Here is a 16,933-nt window from a genome sequence, read left to right as displayed (position 1 = left end):
CATCTTAGACCTGACTAGGGTCTTAATCTTTTCTTTTTACATCCAGATTAATAACTGTACCACGCCAAACTGCTCTGTTTGGTGGAATCACTGTGTCTGAATATTGTTGAGTTACTTCAATGCAGTAAGTTCCCAGCGCTCAGCTTTTAGAAGTGAAGGCCTGATAGCTTCTCACCTGTCTGAGCTTGCGAATGAGAAGTGTTAGGAGCAGCCAGAAGAGAGTAGCCACCACACAGGTGCAGGCTAATGTGGGGATCTCCAGAGAGAAAGACTCCGAATCTGCAAAACAAACAGATCAGCTTCAGCTAAAAAGGTCAGAAACTTCAGCAGATCTTCAGCATGAAGATCCTGCACCATTCTGTCATTTCTCAGTACAGTCTAAAGAGGGCAGTCATCAATTTCATTAGTGCTTTGTGTCACTGGCACTCAGAAACGAGCCTCACCCATTCACTCATTCATCATTAATTCTCATTCTTTTATTTTTTTTAAATAGATGTACAAATAGCTAAACAGTTTATGGGTTGCAAACCAGACGGTTTCCGTGGGAAATCAAAAAGGGAGACGGCTTCCTTCCTGACCTATCAGAACACGACAACAAAAGCTTGTTCTCTCTACTGCAAGCTCGAAGGCATCCGTTCAGAGTTTGAGACGGACAGAGACAGAGTGACGGTAACTAAACATAATAAATCGTGCTCATTTACCTCACTGGATGAGGAAGGCGAGCACGTTTACAGTAAACACAAGAGCATTTACAGGAAACAGTCAATAATAGTGGTACAAATTCTGCCCTCTTACTTTCCACTGAAATGTAAGCCGAGCTCTCTGCAGATCCTCTCTCATTGGTGGCCTCACACGTGTACATGCCCTCGTCCTCAACAGTGATGCGGTCAATGTGAAGAGTTCCATCATCCGGAGCCAGCATGATGCCTGGGGCATAAAATGCATCGGTCTATAAGTCAAAGGCACTTGACTTGGTTTAAGGTGAAAGTCAGGAATCAAATGACAGATTTTTAGAAATGTCCATTAACAGTGAAATGTTTGGATTGAGCTGTTTTGCTGCTTATGAAGCAGTTGATGCAGGATACAATGAAGCAGCTGAGGTTTAAGCTTCTTGCTCATGGACCCAAGCGTTTCAGCTTGTTTTTTTTTTTATTGTGAATTGAGCTCACAACATTCCAATCAGTAGCTTAATGAGCTAATGCGACTTCCTGGATTTCTCTCTCACCAGACACCTGCTTGAGCTTCCTCCCGTTCTTGTACCACGTGACGAGAGGTCGTGGCACTCCACTGGCATTACACTGAAGAGTCACAGAGTTGCTGATGTTCACGCTGCAGTCGCTGAGGTTCTGCAGCAGCACCGGAGCCTCCAGAACTACAAGGGGGGCACAAAAAGTCACAGCGGTGTTATGTTTTGTCTAGCAGAATATCCACAAATTCAATTTAAATATCGCTGATGTCTCACGAGAGGAGGCAGTGATGTCAGGCGTTTGCATATTTCTGTCACTACTTCTGTCAAGTAGCCGTACTGGACCACATTAACAAAGCACTGAGTGATTTACAGATCACTGAACAGAAAGCAAGCTCTATTTCTTTCATTACAAATTGTGATTTGGGAAGTTTGACTCTCAGCCAGTGGAGCTGTGCCATTTGTTGACAAATTTCTGGTTATTTTAGCAACACATTTTCACCTGACTCGACTAAACCAGGACTTCCCTGACAGCTGGCTGCGTGCCGGCATGTCGTTTTTTTTTTCAGGAAAACTGTAATACGTGCAACACGAACATGTTCCAGTTTCATCGTAATTCTAAAGTTCAGAATAGCACATTTTTATATCATGATGCAATGGGCTACTTGCGTCTTATTTCCTATACATCTTAAGTAGGATTCTTTTGTGCAGCTATATGACACATCCTCATTTGTGCAGAAGTCACTTTTGAGGAAGTCTTTGTGTTAAATAGTGCCAAATATGACTAGGATAGGAGAATAAAGAAAGGGTCACTTCACAACAAGCTAATTGTTGTTCCGAATGTTTTCCTCTCTGAGACAATTGATTATTGTCTCTTTTCTTGGTCTTTGACAGTTGCTGATTGGCTGATTGTTCTCGGCCCCCGTGAAGTACTCTGTAGATGAGGCACTATGGGAAGTAGCATTGTGTGCTCTTCCTTCTGTCCAGCTCGCATTCCCACGTGAAAGAGGTACTGCTTCGAAACAGCCTTGGATTGAACGACTGCAGGAAGCTTACGCAACTCTGTTCCCAAGGACCCTCGCTCTTTTCTCTTTCTTTCTTCCTGTGTTTCCTTTTCTATCTTCCACCCCCCTTCCCCACCCATTTACTCAATCTATAGCTCTTATGCGTGCATGTCTGTCAGCACATCCTTACATGACTCATACAGGAGTATTTGTTTGTTTAGAGAACAATTTAAAAGGGTTTCTAAATAGCTGAGTGTTTCCGTGCTTTCTCAGTTTTTTTCAAGGGCATCTGGTGGACGGCACACAGAAAAATACAACTACACACGTCACACACGGAAAGTCCATCTGACCAAATTGGAGTAACTAAATCAGATTTAAGGCTGACATACTTGTTAAAAATCTACATTTAAGAATTTGGTTACACTGGATACACAGTTTAACACCAAGACACACACCTGCAACTGCCACAAGTGCATCCTGATGGGAGTGCTGCCCCGTGACCAGATGTGTGGCAGAGCAGCGGTACATCCCAGAGTCTTGCGCTGTCAGGTTCATCAGCGCCAAGCTCAATGTGAGCGAGTATTCTCCCTCCGTCAGCTCTCCAACCAGAGGTGGACCATCCACGTTACTGGCTGTGCTACCTATCATTCTGTGCCAGGACATGTTGGAATACAGGTGCTTATTGGCTACACAGGACAGGTGATAATCTCTGCCCTCTCTTGGCCCCTCCACTGACTCCCCAGAGATGCTGAAGCCTCCCTGGATGTCTGTGATGGGTGGGATGAAAAAGAAGTCATTTAGAAATACGTAATAAAGACAGCTAGCAGAAACACAGACTGTTAACCGGGACAAACAAAATAAAGTACAGCATCATGAAAAGCACTTTGTGAGAGCTGACCAAGCCGATCTTTTTTCAGAACCTTTGATGACAATGTTGAATAGCCATTGTCGGTAAAAGTAGCAAAAGAGGCCACGTGAAAAGAGCTTTTATTTACTTTAGCTATTTGAAATTTCCCGTGGAAACTGCTCGAGGTTTTCCTGATGGAAGATAATGTTTATCTTTCCCAAACACCACCAGAAATCTCCAAATAAAGCACGTAAGGCGGCATTGGGAAAGCAGGCTGATAAGGAGCACAGGTTCCTGTTCACCTCCCTAATCACCCTGTAGTCATGGCAACAACACACATGTCCGCTACAGCCTCTGTGGCTGAAATTAACATGACGTGAAAGCAAAAAAAATCAGGCAGAGAAAGAGAGAGAGAGAGAGAGAGAGAGAGAGAGAGAGAGAGAGAGAGAGAGAGAGAGAGAGAGAGAGAGAGAGAGAGAAAGACATAGAGAGACAGACAGAAAGACAGACAGAGACTGAGAGAGACATAAAGAGACAGAGAGAGAGATAAAGAGAGAGGAAGCAAGAGAGAGAGAGAGAGAGAGAGAGAGAGAGAGAGAGAGAGAGAGAGAGAGAGAGACAGACAGACAGACAGACAGAGACTGAGAGACAGAGAGAGAGAGAGAGAGAGAGAGAGAGAGAGAGAGAGAGAGAGAGAGAGAGAGAGAGAGAGAGAGAGAGAAATGCACATAGAGAGATGCAGGTTGATGCAAAGAGCAAAATTAACTAACAGCTTTGACTCCCAGCCCTGATCTACTGCATGTGACATCCACTGTAATATTTAACGTTATATATCCTGCCTGCGATGTAATGACATTTCAGGAGATCTGTGGTAAAAGTAGCTGCAAGTGTTTTGTTCAATTGTTTGAGAAACTAAAAATACCTGTAACATAGAAGCGGATGTCCAGTTCATCTGTGCCCATTGAGTTGGAAGCCACGCAGCGATAGATGCCAGATATTAAGGCCTTGCCAACTGTTAAAATACCTACAGTCTGAGAACACACACACACACACACACACACACACACTAAATTAGCTGACACTTTACAAATTGCGGTTATATATAAGTCTTGAATGGAGAACATCCACAAAGCAGATAACTTTTTAAAGTAACAGGATACTTCCACAGAATTATTTAGCTCCTGTGTTTCACCTTTTTAGAAAGAACCATTCAGTGGAGTTACTAATTCTATGTATTTGTCCTGTATATAAATAAATTAGCTGCATTTATATGATGATTTATAGGGTGATGTGATGTGCCCTGATGCACAGTGACGATTTGCAAGATTATTTTCCAGTTCTAGTATATATTCCCTTTTGTTTTCTCTTTTTTGTAGTTACAAAATATCACAGTTTGTCTTGTTTTCAAGAAACCAGAAAGCGCAAACTGCGGTCAATAATCAACAAACAATAATCTGACCAATCAGAATCCAGAACTTAACAGCACTCTTATAATTTAACAAACGCAATGTCCATTACATCAATGCTTTTCTACAGGACCTTTAATTCTGACACTTTGTGCTTTTTTTAGTATGACTTCATGTGGATTTGAACGTTTATTACGTGGCATGAATACTTCCCCCCATGGTGAACTGCCCCTGCAGCTGACATGTCCCTGAACTTCAAACAGGACACGGCTTATTCATTCACAGAGATGGAAGATGACTCAAGGATGAAGTGTTTCTGTTAACAGTACTGTTTGTACTTTGATGTACTCGTAGGCGGTTTATGTGGAACAGCTAACAAACAACCGCTCCACCGTTTCCTACTTCTACAGAATCAGACACTTCGGTCGGCTTCCTAAAACGTGTCCATCATTCCTCTTCCAAAGAATATCCATGCATTAGTTGTTCTCACCTTATTCTTCCCCTGCAACACTTCCTGTGTGTGTGTGACGCTCAGGACGGGATTGTAGGTGGATGTGCCTGCTGTCTTCTCACTCACTGCAGTCCAGGACGAGGAAACCTGCTCTTTGCATCTTAGAGCCGAAAGACAGAAAAGAGACAAGAGGAAGAATGAGGGACAGGACTTTGTTTAGCTGGAAAGTGACCCCACACCACACAGGTGTGAGACACAGCTGCAGCATCGGGAAGAGGGAACTCCGGAAATATCTCATCCTCCTCCTCATCATCATCATCTCCCCTGGGAATTGCAATTCTTCATGAACAGTATTATTCTCGGTTGTCAGCGGATTTTTTTAAATTAATTGGAATGCAGTGAGTGTATATCAGGATTAGAGCATGGTGGTGGTGATTGTGCTTGTGTGGTGTACAGTCAGGACATGGTGTTTTGTAGCACACGAGTGTCCTTGTTCTGTAATTAGCCGTGTCCACTGCATAGACGTGATGTTTTCTGCTGTCTCCGGTGTGTAAACTTCCTCTAACTAAATCATCCCCATGGATATCTGTACATTCCCAAAACTTGGTTCTTATCCTGTGCCAAGTCTATTATATCTCTGTGGTGAAGTGTGTGTTGTGTGATGTAAGGTTGCCGTGTGATATGCTGGGTATCCGTGTGTGTAACTGTAACCCCCGCCCCACATCGCCCTGTCCTGCCCTGGCTCAGACTCCTCTCTCTCTGATTGCTCTTCCTCTTGGCAGAGATAGTGAGTGCCCATCTCCTGTGCTCTGGTGTCCCACCCTGATCATGACACCAGCATTCCTCACACACTCACCCGGCCACACACACACACACACACACACACACACAGTTCTCTCCCACGCCCAGAGACACATGCACACACTAAAACCGTATGGACTAACACACATTTCCCCCCTTTAATCATTCTTTTAAAGATAGACTTATCCACAATTCATACACACACACAAACACACACACACGTACGCACGCACGCATGCACGCACGCACGCACGCACGCACACACACACACACACACACATTCTCTGTGTGCCTGAGTACAGTATTAGAGCATGCTGATTTGTAGCTACCCTGCATCCCTAAACCTCATTAAAAACTTTACAAACAATAGAAATTCAAATATGTCAATGTTTTTTTTTTTCATGAGCATCAGTTTATTTGGAAGAAGGTCAGTAATTAGGTTAAACCTTCTATCAGTGAGGATTTGCAAAACTAAAAAAAAGACCATATTGTACACGTAAATTTAATTTTTAATATAAAACCCACATACATTTGATAATATCACAGAATTTAGACAATACTTGACATTTTTATCAGCCATCTTACACACCAGGCAATTATTTGCATTTATCATAAGTACGTTAGTGGTATAAAATTATTAAATATTAGGTTTATATATTACTCATAGAAAATCTGTATAAAAAGGATAAATCACATTGGGATAGACCCGTAAAGTGAGAAACCTTAGTCTTGCACTCAAACACAGAACCTCCTCTCCCTGTGCCCCCCGCCCCCCACCACACACACCACACACACACACACACACACACACACACACACACACACACAAATATACATACAGATACATACATACATACAAATTTTTAAAAAAATTGTTTTTTCAACACAAATCATGGCTATGTGGATTATTCAGCTTTGCCATGATCAGGAAATCCTTTACATAGAAATCTAGTGACACAGGATGATATTTCTGGCCCATGAAGCCCTACACAGCAGGCGCTCTGGACCAGCTCTAGAGATAGTTCTGGACGTATTGTGAAGTTCCGAACAGCGAGCACTTATATCCACCACTCTTCAAATGCTCACGCTGACATATTGATCCTGAATATGAACATGATCTGAAATCACAGCTTTTTTGTGGATGCTAGAACTACAACAGACAGGCTGGGGCTTGGAGACAGGCATGGTTCATACATCCATTATAGTACCACTCCAGAACATGGAAAAAAAGCAAAAAAGCAGCTCCAGAAAGGGTGGGCGGTGTGTGGATGGAATTGCACTTTTTTTGGCTCAAAAATGTCTGAGATTTAAGAAAAAAAGATATTCAGCATATGGAGGTGTAGAGAATAAATTAGAAAGCACTTCCATAGTATGTGTATGCATGACCCCTTCCTCCTGACTGCATCTCGTCCTTACGGTGTTGGTGTTTTCCCAGCATGCACCAGTGCAGCTCTGACTCTGAAGCAGCTGCCGTGGAAACAGTCCAGACTCTCACAGGAGGGTGCCATGGCCCTGCAGGGCAGTGGTGGTGTCATTAGAGGTGGTGGGGTTCAAGGATACTTTTGGTGACTGGCTTGTTGATTGAACGCTACATGAAGTGTTGGGTGGAGGGGGGGGTAGGTAAGGATGGCGGGTAGGAAGGTGGATGGAGATGCTGGTCGAGCTGGGGGTGGTGTGGGGGTGTGTGGAGGCTGTGGGATGAGGAGTTCTCAAGAATAGATCAAGCCCTTGAGGAAGCGGACTGTGCCACGTTTGAAGACGCAGGGACAATCACGCTGCTGGGAAGCCGCCTCGCGTCGGGGAGGAAGCCAAACAACGAGAGGAAAAGCACTCTGATTTTCGCACAGGAAGTCCGTCTGCGCCTCCTGCCCGGCTGAGATAAGAGTGCTGCTGTTCCCATGGCCGAGGCTTGAGCCTGTTCAGTGCTAGGAGGCCAGCCCGGCCCACAGCACCACTCTCCCTGCGCCTCCTCCGCCTCAGCGTCAGGCCAGCCGCGCTGGGCTGCTACAAAGAATAAGGGCCTCGGTCAGGATCCTGCCAGTGATCAGCTCTCAAAACACTTACAATAACACCACTTAAAAACAATGGCATCTTTTTTTGGTCACCTTAATATATAACAAAATGTATACCATATTGACAATTTACTCAATTTAAGGTCCTTTTACTCTTGCAAAATGAGTGAATTTATAAAACTGTGTGTACTCTATGGCACCAATTTAGACTACAGTCCATTTTTTTTCTTATTTCATTGACATATTTCTTTTACACCATGTTCAGGATGCAAAATTCAATAGCATGGCCAAATATGAGGCAAGACAAAAGTCTTGAGTCACCCTCGATGAAAGTGCAATGACATGTAATAAAGGAATGTACTTTTCTAAAAAAAAAGAAAAAAAAAAAAAAAAGAAAAAAAAAGAGAAGAAATAAAAGGCAAATTAAAAATTCTGCACATTGATTAGCAGATCAGCAATACAAGCATTGATCCGGGTATGGAATAACTGTTTTGGAGCCAATATTTGGAGCCAAAAATAGATGAACAGATAATAGCTTCTCAGCCTTTGTCTTAGTAGTGTGTGTGTGTGTGTGTGTGTGTGTGTGTGTGTGTGTGTGTGTGTGTGTGTGTGTGTGTGTGTGTTTCTTTTCTGGTGAATAATGCTGGCTTGGCTTTTCTCACGAGAATGTGGAATAGTTTGTGTATGACACATTAGTAAAGCCATGACAGGATGCGCCTGACCAATCAGAATAATAAACAGGCTGCATTCTGCAAGGGAAGTTCATTAAATCATGGCGTTTGATTTAGAAACCAGCTAATCGTCATTGTAAGCAAGGAACTCGTCTCTTTTGAAGTTTTTTTTTTGCACTTTTAACTCTAGGATACACTGAGTTCTATGACTGTACCAGGCACACATTCATGCAGATACACACATACACACACACAATTATTTGTTCACTCAAGAATGAATAGACACACACATGAAAGAGCTCCTTAACCATCTGTTCTTGGGGCTAAAAGGAAACCCTGTCTGAACTCTTGTTGAAATAGACAAAACATGTCTCCATTCACAAACAAACAGACACATAAATAAGACACTGTTCCTATAGGCAAAAATAGACTAAAACTATCACCAGGTACAGTGTGAAAAATGGCCATGGTGTTGGGAATCTGCTTCTTTGTGTGTCTAAGAAAGTGGTATATAGAATCCATCCAACAAAAATACAACTTCAGCTAATGTGCTGTGCTGGCTTAATGCCCACGTATGGTACGTGCACCATTTTCTGTCGCATTAGATGTATTTGCTGAGGATAGTGTGGCACTTACAGGCCTTTAGAAGGGCAACGATGCCAGAGCCATTGAATCTGAGGCAGTGGGACCCCATGAGCAGTGCAGCGGAGGACTTGCCTGCTGGACCGTGGTACGGTTGCTGTGTCACGCACTGCTACAGCTTTCTCCCCAATCAGAGGCTTAACTGTTAGTTGAGAGAAATTGTCACAGACCTTAAGTTCACAACTAAGCACATAACTTAACCACCAAATAAATAACAGTGAAACTCGTAAAAACAAGCTTACCATTTACCACAAGTGAGAGAGTCAGGTTCTGATGAAGACCAAACTGCTGGATTCGAGTGAGGATGGTATAGACCCCTGCATCCTCTTCAGCAACATCTCGAATCACCAGAGAATAGCCGTCTGCATGATAACGTGAACACTGCTCTGCTGCTACCATCCCATCTTTCAGCCTGGACATTGATCAGACAAAGAAAACCTTATTCATTTGAAAGCACAACCATATGTCTATAGTATGTGGTATCTCTGTTTTGCACTGTCTCACCAAATGACTTCAGGTTCAGGGAATGCCCGTAATTTAGGGGACAGGCGAAAGGATTTCTGCCCTGCATATGCCTGTACCAGTGGACCATCTCTATGCTTTAACTTGATGAAGGGATGATCTGAGAAGCATATGACCCATATGTATATTAGAAACTTATATAAAGAGCTGACTCATATAAATTTAGCACTCTTGTAATGGGATTCTTAAACATTACCATAAACTATAACTGAGGTGTTGACTTCCCGCTTTGCTGGTCCACTTGTTACATGGCACATGTAGATACCTTTATCATCCTTGTGAAGTTTATGGATGGTGAGAATACTGTAGAACACCACATTGGTCGTGCTCTGGGTTATACGTCGACTGATTGAGGCTCTATTATTGGCCTTAAGAAAGAATCAAGACAGAAAAAAATACATGAACTTTAAGATTTAAGATGCTTCTTTTCAAAAACAGATTACATTATGTCAAATATTAACGTTAGGTCCCGCTCTGTTATTATGAGTTTGACTTGCCTTTCCAGGGTAACTCCAGTTGATGTTCACTCTTGAGTTCCACTCAGCTGTAACAGTGCAGTTTAAGGCCAGCCTCTCTCCTTCTAGAGCCTGTACCACACCAGTGCTGTTTAGATATACCTTTTGGATCTTATTCACTGGAGAGATTGAACCAAAGGTACAAATGCGGTTAATTTGCAAGAACATTATTAGCCTGTGAGTCATCTGTCAACACTGTTATCATACCTGGTCTGTAAGTCAAAAATTTGTTGGTGTATTTTGTCCCATTGATGATGGTTTCGCAGGAAAACAGACCAATGTAGAAGTATGTGGGGCTTCGGATAACAAAGCCCTTTCTGTTATTCCAAATGATGTTCCTCTGATCGGTGCCAAGTATTCGGTCAGGAAACTGTAATGATTGGAACATGAATCATTCAGTTTTACAGGAACCCTTCGGCTATTAATATGACTAAAAGATAAAGTAAAAATTAACTACAGTTAAACAAACTATTTGTGATATCTTGCCAATAGCACTGTTTTTTTTAAGTTTTGCTGTGTTAAGTCAGATCTGGTAGCAAGGTAGAGTCTGCCAAAGATTCTTGGATAGCTATATTATGATTTTGTTTTCTTCCAAATCCAGCGGAGGAAATGTTTACTGGAGGAGCTCTGACAGCTTGGAAGTGCCCTGCCCTTTCTCAAGGGATCAGGTGGACACCTCCTTCCCAGTGTGAACAGGTCAACACCATGTATGTTTTAGCTAAGCCCTTTTCAATGTGTTCCCATACAGGTCTTACATAGCCAATGTTTCCTGTTTTAAGTTCTTACAATCTACACTCATAGTATAAGATGCCCACTCCACCCCTCTTCTAAAATCTCTTGTACAGAGCCTGAGAGTGTTGAGGATGTGGAAACGTGACTCCAGTCCATCGCTTCACATCCTGTTACTACAGGATATAGACACTGCGGCTGGGGCCCTCAGGTCAATATCTGAAAGGTTCCCCTGACCACTTTCACAGCTTCTGTGAGAGTTTGGCCCCTGGAGTATTGTTCCCCATGCAAGAGGTGCGAGATTAAAGATATTTGTCTCCAAATAAACCCTTTCCGGAAAAGAAACACTCTAGTAGTGTGTTACAATCCAAATTGGAGTGGGAGATGGAGATGGCCTTGTATTTTTAGACTGATTACCTTTGTGACTCTGTGCATAGGGTCAAGCAGAACATAAACAGAGCAAGCTGAAATTAAATGGGAAGCATTTTTCAGGCCAACAGGAGGAGGGGGATTGTCATATCGATGGCAGATCCTAAAACAGCTCCCATCCTGAAAGCAGAGCCAAAGGGAGCGTGAAGGGAACTGGTCATTTGCTCCTTTCCGCTCTTGTCCACTCATGTCCACTTTTTTTGCAACAATAGCCATAAATGGCATTAACAACTCTCCCCTTGGAGAGATACCTTACAGCTTGCACAATAGATTTAGTCATATTCATTATTTTAATTAAGGTCTAATAATTAGCTGAGTTGATGCAACCAGCTGTAGAAGACATCACGATTTCCCCAGGTACAAGGCCATTAAGGTGTGGCAACTTAGACCCCCATGTCCTGTCTACATCTCCTGGGTTTATATGGTGCCAGCAAGACGGAGGAAGCCGGGGGCGCCACTCTTTCTGCCTGCTGGCGTAAGACAGGTATCTTTGTCACACTAAGGCCAGTGAAGGACTCACACACTCCCAGTGACATGCATCCTCCCGCATGCGAACAGATCCATGCTCCTTCCCTTGAGCAGGACCAATGAGAAGACAGGAACACCGGCAGTGGCTAATTCATGAATGGACATAGCTGTCAGGTAGCAAGGGATGGAAGAAGATTACAGGATATGGTGGTCAGAAAAGGATGAGATTGGAAAAGGAACTGTTATGATGAATATGGGTGGAGAGGGTGAAGAGTGTAGAGACTAAGGTTCCTGAGGAAGAATGTGACCATGAGAAATTGTGATGATTCCATTGAGTTACTGGGTGGAGGTTAATGTCAAAATCAGTGTTTCCAAGCATGTTTATTGCATTGCGTAAACTTTGCACAATCGTTTCTTAGACATTTATTGGCATGAAAAACGATTGTGCAAAATTTACGCAATGCATTAAACATGCTTGGAAATACTTGGAAAATTGTTTTGTAATTTTAATAGCTATTAGTGGAAAACAGAAGCATAAAAGAAAAGAGGAAGATACTGGGTGGAGAACCCTGATAATACTGGGTTCAGAAGCCTTTCCTAACAATACAGTAATTATGTTGATGATAATGATGACATATGGATGGTGGTTGAGCGAATGTCTTGCACGTACAGTGTGATAAGAGTGGATAAATGTCAATAGGTTCAATTGGTAATTCATTTGTATGATGTCTTGGAGATATTCATAGTAAAATTACTCACTTTGACCAATGACACTTTGGTGTTAGGGTTAGTGACCCTGCAGGGGAACACTAGGTCTTGTCCTTCTTTCATGTAGACCACGTCTGGGATCTCTTTCTGCACCTTTACAAATGGCTGCTGGCTATCTGAAACCCAAACACTGGGGTCAGGAAAAAACATATACACATTCCTTTGAGCACTCAAACTTAGTTACCTAATACCACAAACAGAATTTGATTGCGGATAACAATTCAGAGTCAGCAAGATATGTTGTTTGCTAGCTATCAAAAGCCTTGTGTGTTGTTTGTAGGCTTGGTTGCACTTTCTTTTGCAGCTAGAATCATCTTGCGGTATTGAAAGAGCTTGGGTGTTGCTCACTCCATTGTTTGTTACTCTAGCATTATTAAAGGAAAGATAAAAAAAATCTCTGAACATTTTAACAAAAGTACCCCAAGGACTACTGTATGCAGGCTTCCTTGATGTGCTTTGATTCCATATAAAAGAGGGAGGGAGAGGATTAATGGACATGGTCACAAGAGCAATTGATGGCCCTCTGTGGCCTTGTTAGGGGACCATGGGCTTATTTTACTGACTCAAGGTCCTTGTTTCTTGGATGTTTTTGCTGCTTCATTATGTATGGTGATGCCTTCTTAAAGCAAATCTCTACTGCCCCTGGATGCTCCCTCAGATTAATACCCATCTCTTTCACTCTCATTTACAAGCACTCATAAACACTCAGCCCTCCTTTGCCAAGGGAGACATCCTATTCCCCCATCCCTGTCCCTAGCCAGACCCCCATGAGCAGCACAGGATGCAGACAGAGAGGCTGAGTGAAGGAGATAAGACCTGCTGCCTTGGGAAAGGCTGCCCAGAGGCTGTGCCTTTCGACAGCTGATGCTATTTCTGTCACCCCCTAAGGTAACCCTTAAATGAAAGTTAGAGGTTATATATAGACAAAAAATGGGGAGATAGTGAGAAACCATACCAGACCTATTAACTTAGTAGAATTTGCTGTTCTGGGAGAAAATGCTGTTTAGATATTACTGGCTTCCTTTTGCATCCTGTTTAGCTTTAAGTGGTTAGTGATTACACCAGGTCCTGGAGCACTAACTTTAACTGTAACTGGCACATGGAGATTCTTACCTGTGATGAAAACGTAGACAGAGGTGTTTTTGTGCTGCTTGTGGGAGTAGCGGCAGCGGTAGGAACCTGTAAGCTGGGCTAAGGCAGGGCTGAGGATAAGGCGGCTGCAATACTGGTTTGAGCGCTTGCCACAACGAGTCTCTTCTACACGGGCACTCGGATGGCTCTTGCTCACACCCGAGGGGAACACCCACTCTAGCCCCCATCGCCCCCTGAAAAATTTATGTTATACTATAATTTAATTATAATACTTATAATAATACTATAATATGCAAGTTGAGTTTTGTCAAGAAGGATGAAGATGGTATACCAATGCAACCTTTTAAACAACATTTTAACTCATAATCATCTTATCTTGGACTGTGATTTAACATTGGTTTCTGGAGTCAGATTTACTGGTGTGTGCAGTATGGCTTCAATCGCCCCTTACTATTTTGGGGAATTTTTTTGAAAAATTCTTTCCTTAATGCATTAATTAATACTGAATTAGTGCATAGTTTACTGGCCTAAATCCACAACCTTTCAATAGTCTAGTTCTGTACAGTCTGTCTATGTCCAGACTGAATAGGCCTATGAAATACTCTGGGTTTGTCACCTGCAGTTCAGCTGGAGGATTTGGTTCTTCTCTAGGATGATCTGTCGCTCAGTAACATCCAGCACTGGAGAGCTGAACCTTCCTTTAGAGTCTGCATCTTTCAGTTGGAAGAGAAAAATACATCTTTAAGAGCTTTTATGCTGGGACGCAAAAAAAAACAACAACACATACATCCTGTAAACTTGTTTGGAACTGCCATTTCTAAGTAAATCCACCCCATTGTCTCTATGTTTGTAGGGATAAGATATGAAGAGGTAATGAAATATGTACAATATATTTCATGACTCAGGGATACATTTGAGTAGTATATTACTATTATTATATCACATTTAATTTCAAAAGCGATTATGGTTTAATCATTTCATTAATTTTGATGTGAACACTTCTATGCATGTGTATGCAGTAATTTTCTATATCACTGTACTGCTGGATTCATGAACTACAAAAATTAAAGTGTTTTGAAGTTGAAATCACAGCAACCCACAAGCCAACAGTGAATAATGAAAATGAATAGATGTGGCACATGTGATTAGGTTCAGATCAATCTGTTTTCTTATTTGAATGTACACTGCATAGAAAGATTGGGGTTATGAAGCACAATGTGTTCTCAAACACAGTCTGAACACATCCTGGTCTGGAGCATGCTGGTTGCTTTGTCTATGCCAAACTCACAGCATCATTTCCTTGCCAGCATTTCTTACATGGCGCCTATATGCTAAGCTGCTGTTTCAATTTAAAGAAGGAAGCTGACTCAATTAGTTCCACACGACATGAAACCAAGGCAATATAATGGCTGGATGCCCAGGTCTCAATCAGCATATTCCACACACCCCAAAGCGAGCCTTTGTTACTAATTACATTGTAAAGGTCATAGAAATGGTAACATAACAGTTTACATTTGCTGCCTATTAAATCAGTATAAGGACCACAGGATGGGAGGGAAACAAGTATAATTCTGTATATTCTCTGTCAAGCAGATACAATTTCCCTGCACTACCACACCTGAGTCATAACACTGGGCAACGACCAAGTTTAAATAAATGTACAAGTGGAAAAAATCAGTTAAAGGTTACGTTCAGAGACCTGAGCTGGTCTCTGCTATTGTTCCATGATATAAAAACAGCAGTTGTGTGAACAAATTTGGTGTCGTTTTGTCCTGAATGGGTTTTTTCCAGAATTAAATGAACAAAGGGGCAAATGGCCTTAAAGACTCTCATCGAGTGGTGTGTTAACACTACTTATCATATTAAATAGTAAGAAATGATCAAATAAAAATAATAAAATGCATATAATTAGTTGCAAAATGAATGAAAATGTATCCTCTGTAAACTTAGAGTGTATTATGTATGTAAGTCTATTCTTCTTCTTCTTCTTCTTCTTCTTCTTCCTATTATTATTATTATTATTATTATTATTATTATTATTATTATTATTATTATTATGCACCTTACATTTAGGTTTAAAGCATATGCCCATTTATCTATGAGCTGCAGTCATTTACAAACAAATAGCAGTTCATAGTTGATAGCAGCTTGATTGAAAGTTTTTGTTAATCAGTCTCTCGGAGATAAGTTGATTCACTCTCACTGAGCACTAGGATAGAATTGAGGTTGCATGAATTATTTCGCATGTATTTTCACTTGCGATTGCAAATTAGAATTTTGCAGAAAGAAAAAAAAAAGCTAGCTGACTAGAGGGCAAAAACAGGCGTGTAAAAGCGGGGGAATGCCGCAGGGGGAATTTCGCCCTCCGTATTTCCTTCCCTCGGGGGTCTGTTTTATTCATAAGCGCTGATTAGCTGCGGCTCCTACACGCGCACCTCCAAAGTTTCCTTGCGGTGGTCGTGACCCCGCAGTCATTTATATTAGAAAGTCATCAGTCTCAGGAAATAAACGCCCTCTGTGACTGAACTGGGGCCAAAACAGGAGCACAGAGCTTTCCGTTTCATTCTTTTAAACATTTGATAAATGGGTTTATTTTAATAATAATAATAATAATAATAATAATAATAATAATAATAATAATCTAACTCTTGGGTTTTAACCCCTATTACACTGGTATAAAGTCTTTATTTTAAATAGTGCATAGTTACTTTTGCAGTAGGATTTTAATTAAAGGAGGTAAAAAACTTTTAAATGTCGGATCCCGTTATATAGACAATAAAATGCAAAGAAGTTGCTGTTAATAAATAATGTCATTATTTACAGTAAAATGTGCGTGTGTTTGTGTGTCTTGCTTACAGTCTAATAATTATATCAGTAACATTTAACCTCAGTGTTTGTTAACAGAAGATGTTGGTTTTATGCATTAATAACTCACTAACAAACTGGTTTTACTGGGAAACAGGAAGCTATACATGCTTCAGTAGCATATATTCTGGATAATATTTGCATACATTAAGTTTTATTATTATTATTATTATTATTATTATTATTATTATTAGACATTTCTTGTGAAACACCCACCTTTGGTCAACACACAGCTCGTCAGTCCACACAGCATCACTAAAAAGATCTCCAGCATCTTGGTGACAAAATGTTCCTGTTCTCGTAAACCAGTTCAAATTTTTCCACCGAGATATTTTTGTTATAACAAACTCTTTTCGGTCCTCCGGTTATAATGAGCAGATTTGTGGCGCGCGCGCACGGTGGAAGCAGTCAAACTGAAAAGCGCTCCGTTCTGGTGAGGTGCGGAATCGCGTCACTTGTGAACTCCTCACACATGCATGCACACACACACACACACACACACACACACTTTCTGTCTGTCGCTCT

The 16,933-nt window shown here is 41.6% G+C and overlaps 1 protein-coding gene across 3 annotated transcripts in view; it reads right to left on the bottom strand.

Annotated features, from left to right (window-relative positions):
- Window positions 1-16,933, bottom strand: part of flt1 (fms related receptor tyrosine kinase 1) — a 26,180-nt gene extending 9,247 nt beyond the window's left edge. Inside the window, exons 1-16 of one of the 3 annotated variants that reach the window (XM_060861290.1) lie at window positions 16,625-16,933; window positions 14,160-14,256; window positions 13,565-13,776; window positions 12,443-12,567; window positions 10,265-10,427; window positions 10,040-10,176; window positions 9,739-9,910; window positions 9,525-9,642; window positions 9,263-9,432; window positions 9,015-9,162; window positions 4,934-5,054; window positions 3,960-4,068; window positions 2,646-2,957; window positions 1,226-1,372; window positions 796-927; window positions 176-279 (exon numbers count right to left, since the gene is read on the bottom strand). In XM_060861290.1, coding sequence (XP_060717273.1) covers window positions 176-279; window positions 796-927; window positions 1,226-1,372; window positions 2,646-2,957; window positions 3,960-4,068; window positions 4,934-5,054; window positions 9,015-9,162; window positions 9,263-9,432; window positions 9,525-9,642; window positions 9,739-9,910; window positions 10,040-10,176; window positions 10,265-10,427; window positions 12,443-12,567; window positions 13,565-13,776; window positions 14,160-14,256; window positions 16,625-16,682 — 2,325 coding nt within the window. In that variant the 5' untranslated portion in view covers window positions 16,683-16,933. Of the gene's footprint in view, window positions 1-175; window positions 280-795; window positions 928-1,225; window positions 1,373-2,645; window positions 2,958-3,959; window positions 4,069-4,933; window positions 5,055-6,192; window positions 7,700-9,014; window positions 9,163-9,262; window positions 9,433-9,524; window positions 9,643-9,738; window positions 9,911-10,039; window positions 10,177-10,264; window positions 10,428-12,442; window positions 12,568-13,564; window positions 13,777-14,159; window positions 14,257-16,624 lie in introns of those variants that run through there. The other 2 variants (XM_060861291.1, XM_060861293.1) reach the window with 2 other exon arrangements.

The sequence above is a fragment of the Tachysurus vachellii genome, chromosome 25, assembly GCF_030014155.1.
Source record: "Tachysurus vachellii isolate PV-2020 chromosome 25, HZAU_Pvac_v1, whole genome shotgun sequence".
Lineage (NCBI taxonomy): Eukaryota > Metazoa > Chordata > Actinopteri > Siluriformes > Bagridae > Tachysurus > Tachysurus vachellii.
This window is presented reverse-complemented; position numbering and strand designations above follow the sequence as displayed.